Raw genomic sequence first — 12,116 nt, forward strand, 5'->3', positions numbered from 1 at the left:
TTTTGAGACAATGAAGTAATTAACCCATTGTCACAAGAGGACGAGCTTTGTTATCTCAAGATAACAAAAATAATTAACTCATGATCTCCAGAGAACATTTTTGAGATAATTTTCATTTACTAAATCGAGCAGGAGAGAAAAGGAAAAGGTATGAAACAAAAAACCTGAAGGACATATTAAGGTTGGTCTCATTCATGGTAGGAAATTCAGGACCCTTTATAAACAACTGGAAAATGAACATTTTATGCATTGCAACAAAATTCACTAAGACAAAATGCTTGCACTTTCATTTATGGATTTTCTGTATGAATTATTTTGATTTAATTCAGTTCTACAGCACATGAAAACACTGTGTTCTAGTTGTATGCTAAATATTTCTAAATGTTAAAAAATGAAAAAAGAAAACAACAAGCCCAGCCCTTCTTGGCTTCTGCAGAAATGACTTTTTGTTTTCTTATGACAACAGGTTGATTGAAGTTTAAAAAATTATTACACCATCAAAAAAAATGATTGTACAGCACAAACATTCTTAGTTTCTCTGCATGTGCACGTGTGCAAATTAAATGATTTTCCTTCTCCTTGTGATCCCCAGGTAAAGACATGAAAAAACTATCTGCAAGTACAGCCATTGTTGCCTCTGTAGAAACAACCTTTTGTCTTTTCATTATAACAAGTCAATTGTCTCATTATCTTGAGATAAAAAAGTTTGTTTTCCTGAAATTCCGAAAATAAATGAATCCGGAAATGAATCCAGATGAGCTTTGTTATTTCAACACAACAAAGTGATTAATGTATTATCTTGAAATAACATTAAGAAAATAATTGCAAGAACGACTCTTCTCAGGTTCACAAAACATGCTCATGTGCACATGCTCATGTTTCACCTCCTTTCCTTTCAGGCTGAGGGAACTGAGGTGACAAAAACTTCCAACTGGCTGCTCTGTCCAAAAGGTCAGTATGGTTTGACCCAGGAGATTTTATGCTTAGGTCCATTAGGTGTGTGTGTGTGTGTGTGTGTGTGTGTGTGTGTGTGTGTGTGTGTGTGTGTGTGTGTGTGTGTGTGTGTGTGTCTGTGTGTTCAGCAGGTGTGGTTATGTTACCTTGTAGACATGGTCTTTTTCTGACTTGTTTAATGATGTAGATGTTTCTGTACCAGTGCTCATACATGTGTCGTGTTTATTTCTGTACCCAGGGGAGGCTTTGACAGAGGAATTAGAGCTACAACTCCCTGAGAATGTGATTAATGGATCTGCCCGTGCTTCGGTATCAGTGCTGGGTAATTAGATTACTCAATTTTTATTCACTGTAGCTTTAACATAAAGATATGTATATACATATGTATATATGTGTGTGTATATGTATATATATATATATATATATATATATATATATATATATATATATATATATATATATATATATATATATATATATATATATACATATATATGTACACATATATATATATATATATATATACATATATATGTACACATATATACACATATATGTATACATATATATTGTATACACATGCACACACACACACACACACACACACACACATACATACATATACATATATATATTTAAAGCCATGCCGGCTCAGACATCGCCTGGTCCAACAAGGTCCACGTTAGGTGTTGAAGAACCAAGACGTCATGACGAGAAGTTGGCTACTGGAACACAACATACTTGGAGCAGGGCAGAGAACAAGACACTGCTGGAAGGCTACTACACCAACAACCCCAGTGAGAGGGGGTATATGAAGAGGATGTGGGACATATGGATGCTTTGAAACCCCACATCTATGAAGACTGCAAAGCAACTTGTAACTCTAGAACTAGAGATTGATGAGGTACAATGTGCCTTCATCAAGAACTTGGTGGGGTCGTGGAAGACACAGCCAATTCCAGACGTGAGCATCAAATGTGGTATATACCAAGGAGATGCGCTGTCACCCCAGCTGTTTTGCATAGACCTGAACCCCCTCAGCCAGATCATTACCAAGAGTGGCTTTGGATACTGATTTCGAGTGGGACAACAATCAGCCACCTCCTCTACATGGATGACATCAAGCGGTATGCCAAGAATGAGCGTGACATCAACTCCCTGATTCACCTCACCAGGATATACAGCAATGACATCGGGATGTCATTCGGACAGGATAAGTGTGGATGGATGGTGTGCAGAAGAGAGAAGATGATCATCACTGAAGGGCCTGAACTACCTGAAGGCAACATAGCAGATGTTCAGGACAGCTACAAATACCTGAGGATCCTGCAGGCAAATGGCAATCATGAGGAGGCAGCACAGAGATCAGCCATATCTTCTACCTTCAGAGGGTGAGGCAGGTCCTGAAGAGTCAGCTGATAACCTGCTGGTATAATTTCCTGGCCACTGGACGAAATGGAAGCCACTGATATCAAGACAAGGAAGCTCCTTACGATGCATGGAGGGTTTCACCCTAAGTCCAGCATCCTGAAACTATAGGCTAAGCGGAAAACAGGAGGCCGCGGACTAGTGAGTGTCAGAGCCACTATCCAGGAGGAAACAGCAAACCTGTGGGAGTACATCAGGAAGATGGCCCCCAATGATGACCTGCTGAGTGAATACCTCAAGCAGCAGAAGCCCAGTAAAGAGGAGCCAGAAGGGTTGGCATGGACAGGCAAGCCCCTGCATGGCATGTACCACCAACAGCTTGAGGAAGTGGCTGACATAGTGAAAATGTACCAGTGGCTGGAAAAGGCTGGACTGAAAGACGGCACAGAGGCACTGATCATGGCCGCACAAGAGCAAGCCTTGAACACAAGGTCAATAGAGGCCGGGATCTACCACAACAGACAAGACCCTAAATGCAGGCTGTGCATGCTCATGAATTATTTTCAGCCAATTAATTGGTTGATTATTTTCTCAATCAAATGATTAGTAGTTATTTGCCTATAACATGCCAGAAAATGGTGAAACATGTTGATTAGTGTTTCCCAAAGTCCATTATTTCACCCTCATATGTCTTGTTATTCAGTTTACTGGCATTTAAGAAGCTGAAATCAGAGAATTTGTACTTTTTCTGAAAAATGTACTGACACTGATTAATTATTATTATCAAAATAGTTGGCAATTAATTTGATAATCCATTAATCATTGCAGCTCTACAAAAGTATTTTAGATCCTGCAGTTTACATACATGTAGACTGACTTGCAGTCCTCTTCTCTGTCTGTGTTGACACAATGCTGCATACATTGGTGTGTTACTGCCACCTGCTGGTCAGTGGAGTAGTCCGATTTACTGCATCACCTGAGTGTGCATAAAAACCTCCTCCCTTGCACTACTGGAGGTCTAAAACTCCTCAGGTTACCTTTAAAAATGGCTGTCCAATGTCAACACTTAGTATTAATCTGTTCCTATGGAGCTTGAATGACCTCTGTGCACAGGTTAATGTCAATTATTGTATATTTCTGTGCTCTACATGCTGTCATATTGTTTGTGTTCTTATATGTTTTTCCTTTGTTTTTATGTTTGCTGTGACACAAATTGCCCTCTTGGAAAAATGTGTTTTTGTGCAGGCGACATCCTGGGCCGAGCCCTGAAGAACCTGGATGGACTGCTGAAGATGCCATATGGATGTGGGGAGCAGAACATGGTGCTGCTGGCTCCTAACATCTACATCCTCCAGTACCTGAAAGACACCCAGCAGCTGACCACAGCCATCATGGAAAAAGCTACCAACTTCCTGACCAGTGGTGAGTCTCTGTTAGTGTCATCTTACAGCCAAGACAAAAACTAAAAAACAAACTTATAATTCCAACAAATGGATTACCACCATGGGACAGTTAGCCATATGCTACCACCTGGAGGTCAACTGGTTCTTTGTTATGCTCTTGTCCAACCACCTCTCCATTTCCTCCCATGGTATGAAAATGAGGCCAAAATATCCCTGATATGAGCACTGTCATCTTGCACTGTTGATGTCATTTGGAGCCAGATTCTGTGCAGTAGTGACCAGTGTTGGAGCTGCAGTATTGATTTCCGGCCCATACAGCCGGCTGACTCAATCATAAACAGGAATCAGCTATGGCATAGCTGGTATGGCATAAAACCCTGTTTTATATAATTAAATTAACTAATCAAAATCCAACTGATCAGAAAAATGAACACTTGAACATGAAACAGTATGATAAGAACTACCTAAACTTACCTAAAACCTAAAATTTGGCCAATGTCCGTTCTATAAACATTGGAAGGCAGTGCAGTCAGCCACCAGGGGGTGACTAAGATGCTTTGGCTTCACTTTTGGGGAAGGGATCCTCTGCATTTCTTACATAAAGCACTGAAGTGTCTACACAAGCTGGGGCAATGTTGGACTACTGTTGTAATATTGGGGGATAGTTGAGAGAAACTGTGTGAAGATTAAACCTCAATTGAAACCAAGCAAGAAGAGAAGTATGTTTTTTCATGTTGCTTTTTGTGGAAGTTTATACTTCAGCATGAGCTGCGTTAGAACTGAGCTTTGTTTGTGAGCAGAGGCCGGTGTGACCCTTGTTGTATGTAATGCGAATATGTGTATGTTGTTGCTGTGTCTAAATATACTTGATAGACGTGCTGTAAGGCTTTGAATGCATGGTGGAATTGCATAGCAGCATGGACAGTTTCAGGGTTACTGCCAGAAACATTCTACTATTACCACTACAGACATTTAATATTGTCAGTGACATTTCAGAGAGGTTAAATAACAAGAATGTAAGGTTTCAAAGTCAAAGAATACATTTAATAATCAGTGCAAATTATAAGAAACAAAATCAGCACAGGCAACATTTTTCTGCTTTGCATAGACATCTGTTCATGAATCATCGCCTTTACAGGTTGTGCAAACTTGTGTTTTTTAACTACAGAGAAATTAAGTGAAGTGTTTAAGGTTTTTAAGGTTTTCAAGGCTTTTGCAAAGCATCATCATCTGAGCTTTATCACAACCACATATAAATAATCATGTGACATGATTCTCTTTCTCTCACAGAGTCTCTCTCATTGACTGTCCCTTCACTTCCCTGTTCTTCTATTTGTGGATTGTTTTGACCTTTCAATCAGCTCTGCTCTGTATCATAACCATGGACAGGCTCCCCTGGTGGCACCCAGTGCTATGACCCTCTAAATTATCTCGTACCCAAGAGACCGAACACAATCAAATGAGCCAAGAGTTGCAAGAAACCATGTGTTTTTTTTTTATTGAAATAAAAGATAGACATGCAATGTGACCATCTCAAAGACCTACAGCCAAAGAACCCCCCCCCCCAACTAACTAAATATTGGTGGGCCAGCCAAAAAGAACAAAGGACTGGGAGCCACCCACTGTCCAGCCCATATGGGGCCAGCAGAACTATCCTAACATAAACAAACTAAAGCCACGAAAACTTAACTACTGGACCCACCAGAAACAAAAAGGAAAAAGAAAACCAAAAGTAACTACATGGGGTCACACAACAACCAAATCCGCTGCTGATCCCAGGCCAGAAGGAAGAAAGAGAATGAGCAGCAGTCCCATCCCCTTCTTTATAGATGCCTTGATCAGTGAGCAGTCAGACCTGTAGGGAAGGAGGCAGACACAGAGTGAGACAGGATCAGGCTGATCAGCAAGAGGGTGGGGAGCATGTATCACCCATAACAAGCCGCACAGACAACGGTCAGTTAAAATAGATAAATGTTCTAAAATTGTAATGTAATGAGAAAATACACATACAACACTGGTGTCTTTATTATTATTTCAAAAACCTGATGTTTCCCTTAAAGCAAGTTTTCAGGGGAGCTCATGTCCTTTTCAGGGGAGCTGAACTCCCCTTAGCTCCCTCATAATTTGAACCATGAATATAGATATGTGTGAAAAAGAAATGGTCAAACTGCAGGCATTCATGTGCTTGGCAATGTTGAGTAAGTGTGATGAACACCCATTTAGACTGCAGGTAGAGTCACTCAGTGCACTGTGGCTGATTTCATTAATCTGCAGATAACGTGCTGATTTTTTTCCCATCCACCAACTGACTGATTGAAAAGTGTGTAGAATCTCAGACAACTGGGATTTTCTTTGGTTGACTACAGCCCTAGTATATACCTATAAAATAGGGATGTAACAATTCATTTATGCATCTGATGCATCAGGCTTTAAGGTGTAAGATACGAGTGCATTGGCTCAGATGGTCTGTAAGAGTGAAAAGCTGAGTGAGTCAAAAAAAAACCAAAACATATAAGTGACAGTATCTCATTTACACAAGACATTCCTAAGAAGATGTTAACTGTGATGTCCCCTTCTCTCTGTCTCTCCTGGTACAGGGTTTAGTAACACAATCAGGATTTTTTTATGCAACTGATAGTACCATACAAATATAGCATTAACAGAATCAAAACGCAAAGATTCACACATTGCATCATTTCGTACCGTATTGTGACAGGGCTGAATTGTATCAAACCGAATCACTGCCTATTTAAAAATTTTGAAGCTATATTGTATCGTTGAATATGTATTGAGATATGTATCAAATCACCTCAGTTAGTGAGATACACACCCCTACTACATAATGTATAGATTTGATGGTTGGAGTCAATGTAACAATAAATGCTGTCTTTCACCAAATTCTTTTACTATTAATCTTTTATTTGCATGTCATCATTATTATACAGGCTACCAGAGGCAGCTGAACTACAAGCACAATGATGGTGCTTACAGCACCTTTGGAACAGGAGAGGGGAACACCTGGTGAGAACATTACTGAATCACAGGGATGTCTATCTGTAGACACACCCAAAGAACAACACATTAAACACTGAAGTGCAGTGCTGATTATGTGGATTCTGGTTATGATTAGTGTATCATGGTGACTGATGACACAGACACATCTGATCCTGTTTAACTTGTTAACTACAGGTTGACAGCTTTTGTGCTGAGATCTTTTGTCAAAGCACAGTCTTTCGTCTACATTGACCCAGCAAAGATCAAACAGTCTAGGACTTGGTTGAAGAGAAAACAACGAGATACAGGCTGTTTTGAACTGTCTGGAAAACTCTTTAACAACAGAATGAAGGTAATCTGAAAGTCTTTCTGAAAATGATCGTTTGTCACATCATCACCGCCTCACTAGTAGTTCATTTGTCTTTTGTGTACTTTGGGATTGACTGCTCAAGTTTTCATATGGATCCAGAAAATAGTGTTGATAATCAGTGAGAGCAGTGGTTTCAGTCCTAAGATTCTGTGCCATCCTGGATCTTGGAGATAGTCATGCTTTTAATTCCTCCTGATGCTTCCTGTCTACAGGGTGGTGTCTCAGATGAAGTGGCTCTCAGTGCTTACATCACTGCTGCCTTCTTGGAGATGAACATGTCAGTAACTGTAAGTATAAGAATCTGGTTTCTCTTTCACTAAGATCAGTGTTGTGCAAGCTTAAAGTAATTAGTTACTTGGGAAAGTTAATTTTTAATGTTTGCAGTAATTCTGTTATTTATTCACACATAGCTATATTATTTTGGAGACAGTCAAATTTTCATCTTTCATTGCATTATCACTGATAGGAGTTATTCATTCTTCTGACCACTAGAGGGCAGCAACAACAAGTGTTTTCACATGTAAGCTACACTTAGATTGCCGATGGTTTAGACAGTAGGATGGAGTAGAAGAAGACCACAGATGGTGCTGGATGTACATGTTAACCAAGCGTTGCTACAGTAGTTAATAATGATGTAATGAACGATTTATGTTGCAATATTATGTAAAAAGAGCTCCTCACCCGCACACACACATGCGCATGCACACACAAAGTTTGCAAAGATTGCTGATACAGCCACATCATGCACTAATGCATAAACACCATCAAGACAGAAGTTTAAAAACCACAGCACAGACACACACCACAGTACATTATAGCAGCTATCAGCAGGATCACCAGCAGATCTTCATTTATGTCACGTCACGTCATGTGTTTTCGGTCACTTTACATTAAAATTTGATTGGCTGATGATACGGCTGTGATGCGTTTACACAGCATTCAGAAATATAGGAAACCCCAGCTCTGCCTCACATTCATTCTGGATACATTATAGTAGCTTACTGAAAAAGTGATTGAATTCAGACGTACATTAATGTAATTATGAAAAAACATCTGATTTTGATTTTGACAGAGCCAGCAAATTCAGAATGAGTGTAAAAACAGGAACGCTTTTCAGTTTGAACATTAAATATCTTGTCATTATACTTCACATTTTTTCAGAGCATCCTAATTTTTTTGGGAATTAGGGTTGTTGCAGGGATAAGTAAGAGAAAACAGGCAGTTTCTTTGAGAAGTACAGTGTATTTTGGGTTTAGCAGCATTATATGTGAGTGGTAATGACTACATAATTTTTGTGTATGTCTTATTATCGTCCTGTAAAATAAAGTGCAACCATTATTTCTACATGGTTCCCAATTGATTTTACATCATATAACTGACAGCAATGAAGTTTCTGTTAGTATTTATGGACAAAAGAAAACCCTGTTAATAATTGTTAGAGATGATCAAAACCTCTTTTTATCTTGTTTTTTCTTCTTTTACAGCATCATGTACTGAGAAGGAGCTTGTCTTGTCTCAGGGAGTCCATCAGTGACCTCAGCAACACCTACACTACAGCTCTGCTGGCATATGTCTTCACCCTGGCTGGAGACATGGAGACCCGTGCTCACCTTCTGCAGCATCTGGACACAGTTGCCATACAACAAGGTGAGTCGTCCTCCTGAAACAAATCATTACTGTCTCATTACTGCTGTGGTAGCTTACCTTGTGCCTGTGTATGGATGGATGTTTGTAGGAGGTTTCCTCCACTGGTCTCAGACAGCAACAGAAACATCAGCCTCTCTGTCTGTGGAGATCAGCTCCTACGTGCTGCTGGCCAAACTCAGTGCTTCTCCTACAGCTGAAGACCTGGCCTACGCCATCCGCATTGTCAGATGGCTCACAGGGCAGCAGAACCAATATGGAGGCTTCTCGTCTACACAGGTACGACCCAAACAGCTGGAGCTGAGGCAGAGCAGCTGCACAGTCGACAATTTTACTGTCATTATTAGAGTTCAGACCCTGAGCCTCTGTGGCGATTACATACATGCTGCATTGCTGGTTTATTATTAGACAGATGTTATTTGCACCTGGGGTGGAATAGGTAATGTGGGTAGTTAGACCTGGGTTTGTATTGCCTTGCATGGCAGAGACAAACACCCAGGTGTCCATAGCTAACAATGCCATTTGCAACCAGGATGTAAATAGTCAATGTGGCTAATAAGTCAATTAAGTCTAAAAGTATTATCAATAATTGGGTAATCAACTGTTAAAAATGGATTCAAGTTGAATTTTAGTGAAATGTAGGTCAACATGTCAGCATAAGCAAACTTTTGCCGGTTTATTTCCCCTACATGACCACTTGACTCGCGGAATAGCTGCTGTGTGACTATTCTCACGCGGGTGCAAATAGTCACTCTGTTATTATTATTGCTGGAGGAGATCATGCGATGGGTATGCATGTGTGTTAGGTGAAGCTGAATCAGCAGAACTGTCTTGTTCTGTCCACAGCGGAAGTCACGTACCACTGACCCATCAGCTTCATACTTTTGTGCTCATTTATCCAAAAGAGTTCTTTTTTAACCTCAACAACGTAAAATAGCATGATTCAGGGCTCAAGACTAAGGATTGGCCACTTGTCTGGGGCACAAAAAGTGCCACTTTGGGCAAGTTGTAAAAAAGACTTAAACTATTAAACTTTTTTTCTTAGTTAGTAGATTTCTGACCTCCAGTCACCTCCAAGAAAATGTTATTACTGTAAAATGTTAGGAACAATTGTCTTAAAACCAATATTTGTTGAATTTTAGTTGATCTTATAGATGATTATAACCATTAAATATGAGTTACTGGAAATATCTGCTGTAACTGAGGTCCAACTTCTGTGTGTGTGTGTGTGTGTGTGTGTGTGTGTGTGTGTGTGTGTGTGTGTGTGTGTGTGTGTGTGTGTGTGTGTTGTAGGACACAGTGGTGGCTCTTCAGGCTCTGGCTCTCTACTCCACTGTGGTGTTCAGTCCAGAGGGGTCAGTCTCAGTGAGCGTCCAGTCTCCCAGTGACCAGCTATTATTTGATGTGAACCAGAGCAACAAACTGCTCTACCAGGAGGAGGCGCTGAAGGACGTGACAGGAAAGCACAGCCTGGAGGTGAAGGGCTCTGCATGTGCTTCAGTGCAGGTCAGTGGACCCTGTGTCTCTCTACGTTTCTAACTGTACACATACATACTGTATAACACTACTGAGGTGATCTTAGGCTCAGGTCATCACATGTGAAATTCTGCTTTAAATTCTCATATTACACACTTCCTGTTCACTGTTTTTCAGATTTCTCTTCACTATAACATCCCGACTCCTTTTGATGTCACCACTCTCAGTGTGGAGGTCAAACCAAAGGCTGACTGTCAATCCCACCAATCCCAGAGACCTAAACTCACTCTGCAGCTGAAGTCCCTGTAAGTAATGTTCGAGTTCATATGACAAAAGCAGATGTTATTTGCTTCCAAATGTTTATGTGTTTCCTGTAAAAACAGGCAGCTAAGGTAGGACTTGTTGTGGATATTGCTTTCTCCCAGTGAACACAGCCGGACCAAACACCCAGTACCAAACACAGCCTCCGAGGCAGACAGAGGTTTGATGCCACAAAATACAGTACAAAGCTGATTTTCTTGCTGCATTTGCCTTCTGACACCTCCAGACTGAGTCAGCAAGCTGCACGGCTACCAGAGCCAATGGCACTACAATTAGAAGTTAACTAATTTAGAAACCCAGTAAAGCTGTCTTTTCATCAGGAAACTCTATGAATAGCCTCAGTACTGTATTCCCTGTTGATCTTGGAAGCTGTGTTTTGTCCCTGTCCAGCTGTGTTCACTGAGAGGCTGCTGAGTCCAGTTCCAGCTAAGTTAGCAGAAACTCTGTAATTCACCTAGAGCTGAAGTTGAGCAGCCAAAGAACATCAGAGGGAAAACAGGAAGCATCAAATCCAGTTTCACCCAAATCACTGAATCAAGTCATTATGTTGTATTTGTGTACAATTATATTAATTATTGAGGCCCAACGTTTTTGTAGTAGGTTGTTTCTTGCTCTGCTCATGATTGAGTTGGCTTGTTCAAACCTATGTAAGCACACATCATATTTTGTGTCATTAGAAGAAAACATGATTGGATTTTGATATAAGAACACAAATACATGGATTTTGTATTTTTTGGGACATATTGTTAAATAGGTGCATCATATGACTGGAGACTAAAATTAAACTAAAGAGGTAATTTTCACTTTATCTCAACTTGTCAGCAGTTGTTGTTGTTATTAGCATGTTGTTAACCTGCTGCTGGCAATCCTAAAATGCCTTGAGTTGAGTCTGTCGACCAATCAGAGGCTGTGTTCCTGACTTGTGTGTGACAGTTCTGATCCTTTGGTGTATTAATTGATTGATGCACTGATCTCAACATGAGACTGACCTTTTAAAAATTAAATTTACAGTGATGACAGTCGCGAACTCAACTCTGCAGTAGGCATCACATGACCACAGTATTGTGGTCATCATCACAGCTCTTTGTGCAGCACCATATTTATATGATTCCATTACAGATACAGTGGAAATGAGAACAGTACAAACATGGTGATCCTGGATATCAAAATGCTCTCTGGATTTTCCCCAAATGAAGAGTCTTTGAAGAAGGTGAGTTATGAACACATTTCAGCATTATTCGTGTTGGTTGTTGATGTCATGACGACGGGATAACACAGCCGAATGTCGTCTCCTCACAGCTCAAAATGACCCGTCTGGTGGATCGAGTTGAACAAAAGGAAGATCATGTTCTCGTGTACATACAGGAGGTGAGTTTAATTCACAGTGAAGAACAAAAGACGATGCTCTCCAGATTTGTTACTGATTGATTGTTACTGATCATCTGTTTTCCCTCCAACAGTTAATGAAGGACGTACCCAACGACTACAGCTTAGAGCTCATTCAGGAGCTGCCAGTGCAGAACCTGAAGCCAGCTGTGGTCAAAATCTATGACTACTACCAGCCAAGTAAAAAAGATTCTTCATCT

At 40.3% G+C, this 12,116-nt stretch overlaps 1 protein-coding gene across 1 annotated transcript in view; it reads left to right on the forward strand.

Moving 5' to 3' along the window:
* LOC146327402 (alpha-2-macroglobulin-like) overlaps window positions 1–12,116 on the forward strand; it is a 39,621-nt gene that overhangs the window by 26,784 nt on the left and 721 nt on the right. Inside the window, exons 21-33 of the mRNA XM_084716259.1 lie at window positions 900–951; window positions 1,193–1,276; window positions 3,568–3,744; window positions 6,671–6,746; window positions 6,915–7,071; window positions 7,302–7,376; window positions 8,574–8,736; window positions 8,825–9,012; window positions 10,027–10,239; window positions 10,387–10,514; window positions 11,650–11,740; window positions 11,830–11,898; window positions 11,991–12,096. Coding sequence (XP_084572385.1) covers window positions 900–951; window positions 1,193–1,276; window positions 3,568–3,744; window positions 6,671–6,746; window positions 6,915–7,071; window positions 7,302–7,376; window positions 8,574–8,736; window positions 8,825–9,012; window positions 10,027–10,239; window positions 10,387–10,514; window positions 11,650–11,740; window positions 11,830–11,898; window positions 11,991–12,096 — 1,579 coding nt within the window. The remainder of the gene's footprint in view (window positions 1–899; window positions 952–1,192; window positions 1,277–3,567; window positions 3,745–6,670; window positions 6,747–6,914; window positions 7,072–7,301; window positions 7,377–8,573; window positions 8,737–8,824; window positions 9,013–10,026; window positions 10,240–10,386; window positions 10,515–11,649; window positions 11,741–11,829; window positions 11,899–11,990; window positions 12,097–12,116) is intronic.

Source organism: Lutjanus erythropterus, chromosome 4 (genome assembly GCF_056507025.1).
Source record: "Lutjanus erythropterus isolate fLutEry1 chromosome 4, fLutEry1.hap2, whole genome shotgun sequence".
Lineage (NCBI taxonomy): Eukaryota > Metazoa > Chordata > Actinopteri > Lutjaniformes > Lutjanidae > Lutjanus > Lutjanus erythropterus.